This window comes from Panulirus ornatus, chromosome 14 (assembly GCF_036320965.1).
Source record: "Panulirus ornatus isolate Po-2019 chromosome 14, ASM3632096v1, whole genome shotgun sequence".
NCBI classification, from domain to species: Eukaryota; Metazoa; Arthropoda; class Malacostraca; order Decapoda; family Palinuridae; genus Panulirus; species Panulirus ornatus.
Genome location: NC_092237.1, coordinates 7089597 through 7102543, shown reverse-complemented (window position 1 = coordinate 7102543; position 12947 = coordinate 7089597). Strand labels below are relative to the sequence as shown.

The following is a 12947-nucleotide window of genomic DNA, read 5'->3' as shown; positions in this document are numbered from 1 at the left end:
AGACTTCTGGCAGTAACCAACACTCCATCGTATCGCCACCTGATCCTTTCCTCAAAAGGTATCATTTCCATATTTCCCTGAGTTCTGAATAGTTTCCATGACCACCGTCGTACTTGTGCTCGTCTGCTCAATTTTGGTGATTGCCTTTAATGTCTTGCGCTGGCCATGGCGTGTGTGGAGGGAAACCGTCCATCCCACGCAGCCGCTAGGGCCTGTCATCACACCACAATATACCCGTCACATGACAACACTGAAATGCTCTCATCTCTTCACCCGTTGTGCCGTCGAGGAAAACGTTGTTCATTAACTTCTGCATTTTTTTTAAATCCACTGAGGGAGGAGATCGCTTTGTTAGCGTTTTTCCAAGACCTGATTGTGAGTCGTGGACGGCGGGAAGGAATGAGATGATGGAGACGGTAATAACTACCCCACATGGTTCCATTGAAATTGGGTCCCGTTAGAATTAGTCCTTCAAGAAATTAGCAAATATATATTTACGATGTTAAAGGCTAGCTATATATTAAAATAAATAGTTCTGTTTTACATTCACCTCAGCGGCGAAGAGCTGAGGTATTTCTTGACGTTTAAGTGAAAGCGAGGACAGTAATAAGGATATCAGCATTAACGGCGGCAAACCCTTACCATCTTTGGTGATGATGGAGCCAGGATATTGCTCACATCTTGGTGATGATCGAGGCAGACCCATAAGGACAGACTCACTATCTTGGTGGTGACAGAAGCCTTAACAAGAGGGAAATTCTGTATGAAGGTTAGCTGTTTAATACTTTCTGGCTTTTAGTATGGGGATGACATAATAGGAAAGGTATACAAGCTTTATCATTACCAACAGTCACGTTGTAATATTGCAGTATAATGGTTGATTTTAACTGTGCGTGTGTGTGTGTGTGTGTGTGAAGGTGAGTTCCTGTTAAATAAAAAGGGATTGTAGAATCTCCTTTCTGGCCAATTACACCGACCTTGCTGCAGTGTGCTCCGACTGCTTAATATACCCTGGTTCAACCATCTTTTCCTTCCTCTTCACCACCACTCTTAAATAATGAACATAAATGAGACACTCAATCCAGCACGGTATGAATTAACCACATGTCAATGAGACAGCATACGAGATTCACGCTTTACAAATGATATGGAACTTTTCACCAAGTGAAAAAATATATCAAGCTTATCATACATGATGATTCATTCTTTCTCATGGAATTCTATAGATTCTTAATCAGTGATCTCCAAAAATAATTTTGTTTCTTTTAATGCACACTTTCCCCTGTGTCAGATTCAATCTTTCCTGTGAAAATCTGAAGGAATGCCCTATACTTTAACAGAACTGTCTCACTTTCATTCTACATCTAAGACCTCCCTTGCTTATTTCTGCTCCCTTTGCCTCATCATAAGGAAAACATACTTTTTTCATATTTCAAACAGTCATTGATATATTGCAAGCTAACCCTGGTATCTGAAGATCAAACATAGGTACCTTTTTCCTCATAAAAAAAAGTTGTGAGCAGTGACTATGTTATTCAGCAAATTATAAAAGTTTCCTTTTTCCTTTTGCAGCACATACTTCCTTTGCTATCAGTTTTATTGTTTCCCATGAAACTCTGAAATAATGTTTTGTTCAGCAATTTATTTCTAGTTCTCTTTTGCCCTCTTCATTTGACTTTTCTTTCCAGCTGTCCTTTTCCATCACAGGAATTGTTATCTTCTTTTTCACGTGGCTGACTGTGTTAACACTGATACAATATCCAGAGATTATGCATGGGCACAGTTTTTAGTACAGAAAACATATTAGTGATTGTAACTAACCTAAGATGTGAAAGGTGAACATAAATTCATTATGTTGATAAAATTTTATTTGCATCCATTTCCTTTTCATTATAAAAGATTTCCATAAGATATCTAATATTTACAAACACACACATATATGTATACAGTATTAATATATGTACAAGTACCCCTTCATTAAGCGTCCTCCTGGACCATTCCCTGCAACAAAATTCCTGCCCCAGAGAATCCCTCTTTTATTCTACTCCAACATGGTATGCAGCCTCAAGCAGCCCCCAGCCACTATGGGTTATACCCAAATGTTGTACCCTATCAAACACATTCTTTCACCACTGGGGTTGGATGCTTTATTCATCCCAGCCACTGATCCAAGCCAGTAACGTTAACTGTGAACCAGCAAAGTACATCTGCCCACAGTGCCATATCCCCATCACCACAAAACACTCCATCAAATGTTCCAACTGCCTTCAGTGGTACCACCTCCACTGCACATCACTTCCATCAATATAGTACTACTTAGAACTCCAGAACATGCAGCAACCATTTGAACAGAAATAGCTAAAGTACCCTCACACTTCCATCACAAACACCCAACAAATAATCACAAAATACACAACCCCACCCTTTACACATTACAACACACTAATAATACCCGAACAACAACAAACATGCAATTACAACACTGGTTCACTTAACACAAAAAATCTACACCACAGAGGACTACCATTTCTTTTTAAGTCCTGACAGCCATGAATTCAACAAGTACCCTCCTGACACCCTGAATGATCAACTATCCCCATTAAAAAAAAAAAAAAAATGCAGGACATCACAAATAACACATACAACATTCACTCCCTTCACTACAAAAGAATCCCCCTGTGTCCTCTACACACAGTTCATCCTTTCCACCTTAAACTATACTTCATCTGCCTGAATGTCTAACCTCTCAAAGCAAATACAACAAAATTGGAAACCACGCAAAACAGAGCACTCAGAACAATGTCTGCCTAGCAACCACAAACATTTGGCACTTGTACAACAAAAGAAAAATACTTTTATTACAATCTTACCACAAGAGACTTGGCTTTCACTTCTTTACAACAACACTAGACCTGTCTCATCCAAACTACTCCATCACCAACTACTAATTCCTAAGTTTGAATGAGAAGCTGACTCCTCCCATCTCAGCAACCTATACTCAAAGGTCCTCTCTCACCTGACAAAAAATGGCAAAACGTATGCACACTGAAATGACTTGACATCACTGAACAACAAACTTTCAAAACCAATTTTAAACACCTTCACCCTAGCCATACACCCACCTGAAACTTCACTCCCTAGACATGTACAAATTATTCTTTCTCTTCTAAGTTTTGGAATCCAACCATTTTTAAGAATTACCCTTTCTCTACTAAGTTTTGGAATCCACAATTTTTCCACAACTACAAACATTCTTTCAATACATAATAATACCAGTCATGGCCAAGATTCAACTTCCACTTTGAAGACAATAAACACACCCTTCTACTTACCTGTGTTTATCCCACAAAAACATACACACAACACAACTACATTTTATACCCTGTGGTCTCATATGATTGACATGGTAGGCTTCCTGAGTGCTGCAGGATCCCCAGAGGACTCCTGGGGCAGGAATGAAAATAAAATAAATAATATATATATACATATATATTATCCTTGGGGATAGGGGAGAAAGAATACTTCCCACGTATTCCCTGCATGTCATAGATGGCGACTAAAAGGGGAGGGAGCGGGGGGCTGGAAATCATCCCCTCCCATTCATAATTTTCCAAAAGAAGGAACGGAGAGGGGGGCCAAGTGAGGATATACCCTCTAAGGCTTGCTCCTCTGTTCTTAATGCTACCTCGCTAACGCAAGATAAGGCAAATATGTATGATATATTTTTTTTTTCATACTATTCGCCATTTCCCACTTTAGTGAGGTAGCGTTAAGAACAGAGGACTGAGCCTTTGAAGGAAATCCTCACTTGGCCCCCTTCTCTGTTCCTTCTTTTGAAAAATTATTTATACTGAGGAGATTTTCCCAGGAGAGTACAATGTGTGTGCAAGGAGAAAGAGTGGTTCTGAGTAAAGATGATTCTGCACCAAGGATGTGTGATATCCTCATGGCAATCTGTTTAAGGATGGGATGGGGTGGGGTAAGGGGAATGAAGGCTAATTAGCTCCATATTGTAGATGATAGCTATGGTAGAAGATTCTAGAGACAAACACTGGAACTTTGTGACAGTGTTTGGGAGTGTGTATAAAAAGAGGAAGTTGTAAATAAACTGTTGTTTGAGAAGATTGTCGCACAGTTGGTGCAACATGGGCCTGTACCTTGGGCACCCGTTGCTGAATATAAATGTGTCCAAAATTAAGTTAATGAGGTGCACTTTGGGGGGTGTGAAAGGATGGTTCAAGAGTGAGTTTAAATGAGATGAACCTGGAGGACATGGAGTGCATTAGGTACCTTGGAGTGGATGTCATAGTGGATGGAACCATGAAGGCTGAAGTGAGTTGCAAGGAGGAAGATGGAGTTAAGGTCTTTGGAAGGGAAAATAAGTGTCTTTTAAGGCACAGATGAATATATTTGAAGGTATAGTAGTCCTATTAGTTTTGTATGGATGTTAATGTTGGGCCCTAAATGTACAAGAAGGGAAGAAGGTGGGTGTGTTGGAAGGAAAATGGCTGAGGACAGTATGTGGTAAGAGGTAGGATAATTCTGTAAGAGAGAACAGTATTTAAGAGTGTCATGGTAGTTAGTGTAGTCTAAATGAGACAGCTGACCAAGGTGTGCCAAAATGGTTTGGGCATACGGAGAGGATAATGAAAAGAGCTGAAAGTGGGGTAGAAAAGGGGCAGGGGAAGTGAATCAGTTGCTCTTTGCAAATGACATGGTTCTGCCGAAAGACTCCAAAGAGAAACACCAGAGGCTGGTGACAAAGTTTGGTAGAGTGTGTGAAAAGAGAAAATTGAGAATAAATGTGAACAAAAATAAGGTAAAGTGAGTGCAGCATGTGGGTGACAGAGTGGTTTTAGAGTAATTTTGAATGGGGAGGACTTGGAGGAGGTGAAGTGCTTTGGGCACTTGAAGATGGATATGAAAGCAGTTGGAAACATAGGGGTTTCACTGAGTCATGGAGAGGAAGACTGGGCTAAATGTCTTGGGTACATTAGTGAGTGTGTGGAAGAAAAGGCTGGTGACAGTTAGGGTAAAGATGGTTATGCATGAATGTACAGCAGTCCCAACAGCAGTGAGTATACATAAGTCATGGGCCTTGAATTCAAACTAAAGGATAGGAGTATCCGTGATGGAAATGAAATGACTGAAAATGATATATGGCATGGGGCAGATTGATCTCGTAAGAAATGAAATTATAGAAAGGGATATGGTAGTTAGCAGAATCTGATTAAGAGAGCCAACAATGATATGCTCAATTTGTTTAAACACATGGAGAGGTTGGGTGAAGAAAATATGGCAAAGAAAATTAAGTCAAAATATAGGAAGCAAGGAGTTGGTGAAGACTGATGGAGTGAGGGAGGCTTTGAGGTATGGAGGCCTGAATATTCAGAGGAGTGAGAAGCATGCATTGGATGGAATGGCTGGTACAGTATGTGAGAGACTGGGGAAGTATTATGCCATTGGGCTAAATCAGGCATACAAAGATATCTACATAAATTGTATAGTAGTCTGTGGAGCTTGGTTGTGGAGATATGTAAGCAAATAAAACCTTTGTTTGTTCCAGATATTACCTTGCTAAAGCAGGAAAGGCAATGGGGTATAAAAACAATAGTTTATATCTCTACATTATAAAATTTAGCTTGTGAGTTATCAAAAGAAAGCTTTAATTATAGGCATAACACACCGCACCCAGTAAGGAACCAAACGCTCTGGTTCTGTAAAGGTTTTTCTTGTCACCTGGCTGGCACATTTATATAAATGTTCCTGTTCTCGATGCAGTGCTGTTTGGAGTTTAGCATTTTTGGTTACAAGAATCACTTGACTTTCCAAATCTCGCTTTACAGATCGCCAACCTGTATGAAGGAGTTTTAAAATCAGAATGTGAGGTACTATAGTCAAAATGGATTAGTCGTTTAGGATACTGTACGCATGTTCTTTGTACAATACGCTTCCTTAATTCACATGTTTATTTTGGATTTATGTGCATATTCCTTTCGTTTCATTTCACCTTACATAACTACAGTACACAGTTTCTCTGTAAATAACTGACCAGTATATGAATCTTTGTATGGGGGAAAAATGAATTTAGTCAATATGCTATGAAAAACACTTACCAAAGTTTGGAGAACCAATCATTGTAAGGAAAGGCAAAGACTGGCCAGGCTGGTAATACCACAGTCCTTTGGCATGGAATGTCCAACCTGGTCTTTGATATTCAAACATTGAAATGCGCTCACTGTGGCCTCCATTTTGTAGTCTTTCAAAAAACGTTTTGGCAAGCTGAGTGTATGCAGCTGGAATAGCCCCAGCAAACCCACTTGCCCCAAGGAATCCATTAGCCTGCAAGTATAACAAAGCACAGGATAGATTAGCACAAAGATATAAATTGACATAAAGACAAAATAGCACTAACCAGCAATTCACCCCGACATCTCATGACTTACAATTTGTTGACATGTTTGGACCAAGAATTTATCCATTCAAAGCATGCTCCACTAACCAGATGAATATCTCCAACATGAATATATTGTATTATGTAGATAGGAATCATTCTTAATCTATGGAGAAACAGCTATTTGTGAGATGGTTAAACACCTTTAAAGGCAATGGGTATAAGATGAGGATATGTAAGAGTGATTTGTGATATATGCACTTGATCCATTCCTTGATATTGGAAGCAGAGTTAATGATAACAAAAATATACATTAATCAAAGACACGAGGACAGTCATATGCCATTTCATGAAATTAGGATGTTTGAAAATAAAATTGCAATGATCCTAAATTACAAACACTGTTACAATCATGACAACTACAAAAAATTTTCAAACAGGGTTAGAGTTCACAGTCTTTTTCTCAAGTATGTGGGCAGTCTGTGCAACAGTGGTGTTCCTTATAAGAGCACCCATTACCACTTTTTCAGTAACTCCACAATCTGTATCAGTATGTGGTTTAAGCTTAATTTCACCTTAAAAGAAGGGCTCCAATACTTCTCGCTCATGACTCTGGGCTGGACAGGAATTCCCTTGCTATCAGCCAATGATCAGGCTGCAATCTAAATATGACATCACGATGGGTAGAAATATGATATTAGCTTTTTTACAAGGATGACAGCTATTGGGAAATGGAAAATACCTAAATAAGGGAAATGAGATTTCAGCAGTTTACAATTTACCATGACAAAATAGGACCAATTAGCTTTCCTTCAGAGACCTCAGATGGCACATTAAGGAATGAAAGAGAGAGTGGTGCATGCTGCTTTTACAAATGCAACTGGAACACTTCCAGAATAGCAAGAGGTTTACATTTAAATCATAAAGCTGTTTTTTTTATGTTATAAGCATGAATGTATGGTAAAAATGGAAGATTTCAAAGAGGACAAAATACTGTGAAGAAGGTTGTTTATAAGTAGAAGACATAGTGCTGAGTTGGTACTGGCATACAAGAAAGGTGTTTATTTGAGACAAATGAGAGAATGTGTATACAAAGGTTCTGCAAACAAGAGCTAGTCAGTCATACCATAATTCTGTCTGGGTGAAAAACTGCATAAGGCACCCAACTGAATAGAAGTCATGGAATAAAATGTATACATTAAGGTAAATGCTGTACTTTGCACCTGCAATGTACACATACAAATGATTGAAACACCATACCTTTGGATGAGCCATGAGAATATTATAGTCTGCAGTTGACTGCTGAAGAACACATCGCATATACTCTTCTGTTAAGTTGAAGTAGCCTGATGCTAATTGTATTTTTGAATTGTCTGCAGCATTAGTTAAGAAGAGTCTTGTAATCAAACTATCATTAGTAACTTGAAATGGGCCCATTTGTAAAGTCGGAAACACTATGGTATCAAGCACACTATCCAATTTAGTGTCTGTTTCACGATTATCTGTTTTACTCGCTTCTGACTGTTCAAGATCCTTTACCACTTGTTGCAGTCTCAGTGAGTTTTTTCTGCACTCCTGCATCCACACTTTTTGAATGGCTGTTCTCATAGATGAACAATATTCATCATAATCACCCTGGAAAGAAGAATTAATTTGAACAGTGTGTCTATACAAGCACTGAAAAGAATATAATCTAATAATCATGCACACAAGTGATAGAGCAAATTGGAGTTGTTTACAGGGGATGAGGTGCTGTCAGTGGGCTGAACAAGAGCATATGAAGCAGTTGTGGGGTATTATTGTGGACAGAGGTTTCTATAGTTTCAATATATTATACATGGCAGCTATAGAGTGGATGTGAATAAATGAGGCTATTTTTTTCATCTTTTCCTGGAGGTATCTTTCTAAAATGGGAAATGGCAAACATGAGGAAAAAATCAGCTAATCACATCTCATAAGGTTGCCACAATATGACTGTTGCACACATATAAAACCTGTTCAGTTACACCATGATAGCAGTACATCTCTGCAAATTCTTTCACAATAGCTATATCAAACATGCAATACTTCATTCTCTTTTCACCTGATGTTTGGTCTTCCTACATTTACACCTCATTTAGATATATTCCATTAGAAGTTCCTCATTTGTCCTCCCCAGATGTTCATACTATCTCTGTACCCAATCATTTATTTCATTGTCTACTCTCTTAAGCATATTATATTGCCCTCTAGCTTCCTTTTTCTCCATTTCCACTTCTAAGATAGTCCACCTCATACAGTTTTACTCCAATTACTAACCTAATGTTATAAACCTGTCTTAACAATAAACATATTGACAGGATACTTTACAATTCTTCTTCCAACAGCCTGTGCTACATTTAAAGCTATATTATTCCACATATTATTCTCATATTAATTCTTCCTTTTGTAACTTTCTTGAACCTAAGTTTCCATTTCACGAAAGTTGCAGAAAGACGTACTCTAATGTTAAACCTCTTGTAATGTCTCAGTATTACAAATAATCTATCCACTTCTCCAAATTCAATCAGCTTGCTTTTATTTCATTCACATCCAGTTTTCCTTCCTATATTCACACTATGCAACCAGCATTCAAATTCTGGTCTGCAGAAAATGGACTTGAAATAGCATAACTGAGCAGAGGTGCAAAACCACCATGGTTTCAGACTGAGCTGTAGGAGCACAAGACTCGTGAAAATATCATATGGTATAAGTAAGATAAGGTAAGCTAATGGCAGAGGCATGCAACAAGCCAGCTCTTAGAAAGTGAAGTATGATCTGAGGAAGAAGGAAGGAGAACAATCAGTGTGATGCGAGAGAAGTGGGTCTAGTTATAAATAAAAAACAGCAAGAGTAGTTTAACTAACTTTTGATCATGTTAAAAATACATTAAAGTTTGATTATTCTTCATGCTGTGAAAGATAAAGAATCAAAATTTGAAGAATGGGTCATTTAGACAAGATGCCTTCTAATAATCCCATATTTCTAATAAAAAACACACACAAAAAAAATAGCAAAGCCAATACATTCTGTATTATATATATATATATATGTGAATACAGAATCATTAACATAAAAAATGTTTATAAACCCTACCAAGAATGGATGACTTTGTATCTCTGGTAGCATAGAAGTGGAATCATCTTTCTGTAGCTGTAGTGAGAATTTGCTGACAATATCAATGATGGAATGATAAAAATTTGCTAGTTCTGGACAGTCGTCAAAAACAAAATATCGGTCTTGTCGGTTAGTGAAGTAGTCATTACTGAGATTGGCCCTGAAATTCAAAAATAATAAGAAGCACTTACAAACATAATAATCATCATAAAAATCTGTCAAAAAGTAAAAAGCTATACAAAAATTTTAATTTCATGTATTAGTGACTATCTCTGCTGCTTAGTTCCCAAGCATTGGTTTAATAATATGGTTGACTTCTGTGACTTGTGGATGGGAGACTAGAGATAAATTTGATAATTCAGATTTTAAGAGGAGATACATGTCTTTGTGTCAGGGCAGAATAGGAGCTGTTAAGTCTTGAGCTTTGCTCCTCTTAGAGAAAGTCATAAACGATGAATGCTGACCAAACCTGGAGTAATCATCTTAGATTCAAATGATTACTGATTAGAATACCACAACATATGCTTGACAAGTGGGATGATAACACAAAATTTCACAGAAACACTACAAAATCTACTAGAGTGAAAATACTTGTTTCGCATTCAGTCTATGATACCAGTGACAGAACACAGAGACCTTCTTGGTTTTACAAAATTCCTGGACATAATCTTCTCTACTCTCTAAAGTAAAAGAAAAAAAGTACTTTTGAAAAAATCCATGTCATTGTAACAGGATAAACTTCAAGTCATAACATTACTTTCTTTAGAGTGCACATAAGAACTGATTTAGTTCTACTAGAGATTGTATCTTAATACACCTTTCGAAAACAAGCTAAATGATAGTGCTGCTTCTCTAGCAATAGGTTCCCACATTTTCTAAACAAACATCAGATGTTTTTCTATCTATAGCTGTTATTTGTATGCACACTGTTCTAAACCAAATATGATTCATTAAAGGGTTCACGTGAAACATATCAAATGAGAGATGAGTGTTTGCAGTTAGATGTTAGTTAAATGTTAAGAAAGATGTTTTCAGTTATATGTTTCTGTGGTCACTGTGCATGTTTCTTATTTCAAATGCTACTGCATTACATAATCTTTCAGGTGTTTTTGCTCGATACTTGTAAGTTTTTGTGACATAATATCTACTCGGTATGTTCCCAGGAAGTACCAATGACCTGATAATTATGCATCATCCATTTCTATTTGTGCTTTTTACCTCTTGCCATGTATATATCATAATGTAGTTGTTGCCTTCTTTCTAGTCTAAAACATTTGTGTCATTTTAACCTCTCATAGTAATCAATATGTTCCAGACCATCACTTTTGCTTATGAATTTTTTCTGTATTCTTTCCAGCTTGTTTAATTCCATCTGTTATAATGGTTATATATACAGTGAACATACTGAACAGGTCCACATTATGCAGAATCACATTACGCAATTTCACTATTCTGTGAGGAACCTACTTCTACCAGTTTCTCTTTTTGTCGTCAAAATTTGCTGCTAAGTAGGTGTGTGCAGTAGAAAGAGCACCAAAACTTCATTTTTCTAAGTATGTCCATTGGTTCAATCTATATGATTTCTATTTGCGCAAGCTTTTTGCAGAACATAACCCCCACATACAGTGAGGTATGGGTGTACTTTCAAATTCTCCTCTTGTCTTCTTCCAATATTGTCATGATGCTAGCTCTAGTGTCATCTTCTGAGAGAGGAACAGAGAAAGATCAAGCTAGATATCTGGAATATGTTACTTGCATCTAACTTATGTACTTACCCAGATATAATAAGGGAGTTATCAAATACGTAAAGCTTCATATGTTGAAGGCCAATTGTTTCATTCCAACGCTGTGGGATCATCCACTTGAAAACTCCACGCAGGTCTGGTGTGTGATAAAGAGACACCTGTTGAAACAAAGAATATTCTCTACAATATGAGATATTGATACAATGAGAGATTGGAATGGGTGTGAAAGAGATAAAACAGAATAATAAATATAACATGGAGAAAATGAGAGCAGTAAAGGGCTAGAAAAATGGAAAGTCAAGAGGAATGAATGGAGGCATAGTAAGATGGTTAAGATCAGAAGGAAAACAACAGTTGAAAAGATAAGGAGAGTGCATATGGCTGCATGATGGAGTGAGGAGTGACACTTCTAGATTAGGTGGGTAAGAGGAGAGATAGTCTCACAGGAAGAGGGGACACACACCTCCATTTCAGCAAGACTAATTTCTGCCATACACTTCACACAGATAGAGGCATTGCCTCAGTAAGGGCAAAGATCTTTAAGAATAATAAGTAAATCATATCTGTCAAGTCAGTATGTACTTCTAAGAAGTACCACTGCTTGTGTTTAGAGTAATGGTGATTGAACAGATATTGCCAAGAATGTGTCTTCCAAGGTTCCTTCTCAAAGATCTGAATGAAAACCACAGAATTTCTTTTCTCATACTCAAGATATACTAATCATGCTTACAGAACATGTCTCTGGATGATTGGTGATGAGAGGCTGCAACATCTTCCGTGAATTGTGGTCTCCACGTGATCCTCTTGTGAAGTCTAAAAGCCAGCGCACATGAAGATCCTTACAAATGGCAACACGGCTCCTCATGGCTGATACCTAGAATGAAATATTTATCAAGAAAAGAAAAATTTTTTTTCACAGTGTAACTATAGTATGTGCCTACCAAATATAAAATCAATCAGCTCTACTATGAAGGACTGACATAATCATGATTCTTGAGAAGACAAAGAAGGAAGAAGAATAAGCAAGAATGATATCTCCTTATGAGACAAATAATGAGAAAAAATTTATGAATATAATTTTCTTTTCAAGAGAATATATAAAGCAATTCTTGCAAGTGACTGCTGCAACAGCATGCTTGTCCTAACTAACATGAAATCAGGGGATACAAAAGTCTAGCTAATGGGTGTATCTGTAAGTGAACCAAGACAGTAGCCACCCTGACAACTGGATTTAAGCCTACATGGCTTAAATTGGTGACCTCTTAGTGGCCACTTATCAGAGGAGGAGGTAACCACTCTATTAAACAACTTGATTTCATTTGTGGTGGGTGTATTGGGTGATTTTTCCCACTCTGGTTCAAAGGTCAATTCTGGTTCAGTGTCAAGGACTTATTCCTGCATCATCATATTAGTTCCATCTATCAGTACTAGTACTCTGAATATTCACAAATCATTCTTACACTGAAACAATCACACTAGTCAGTTATAATTTCTAACGCTACCACTAAAAGATGAAAATCTGTTTACTCACCAGGTCTTCTTCAAGTTTTCCTGTTCCAAGATACAGTGAAGACATGCTTATCCGTTGTGATGCACAATCGGTTTTTGTTAAAAGCTCTTTGTAAAATTCATTAGGGTCTGAAATCACACGCACCTTGCAAGGAATACAGAAA

The 12947-nt window shown here is 37.5% G+C and overlaps 1 protein-coding gene across 5 annotated transcripts in view; it reads right to left on the bottom strand.

Annotated features, from left to right (window-relative positions):
• Window positions 1-1850: 1850 nt before the first annotated feature.
• PGS1 (Phosphatidylglycerophosphate synthase 1) overlaps window positions 1851-12947 on the bottom strand; it is a 14820-nt gene continuing 3723 nt past the window's right edge. For all 5 annotated transcript variants that reach the window (XM_071669479.1, XM_071669483.1, XM_071669481.1 and 2 more), the window contains 7 exons: window positions 12806-12928; window positions 12005-12148; window positions 11305-11432; window positions 9509-9689; window positions 7655-8029; window positions 6117-6342; window positions 1851-5855 (listed from right to left, as the gene is read on the bottom strand). In XM_071669479.1, coding sequence (XP_071525580.1) covers window positions 5653-5855; window positions 6117-6342; window positions 7655-8029; window positions 9509-9689; window positions 11305-11432; window positions 12005-12148; window positions 12806-12928 — 1380 coding nt within the window. In that variant the 3' untranslated portion in view covers window positions 1851-5652. The remainder of the gene's footprint in view (window positions 5856-6116; window positions 6343-7654; window positions 8030-9508; window positions 9690-11304; window positions 11433-12004; window positions 12149-12805; window positions 12929-12947) is intronic.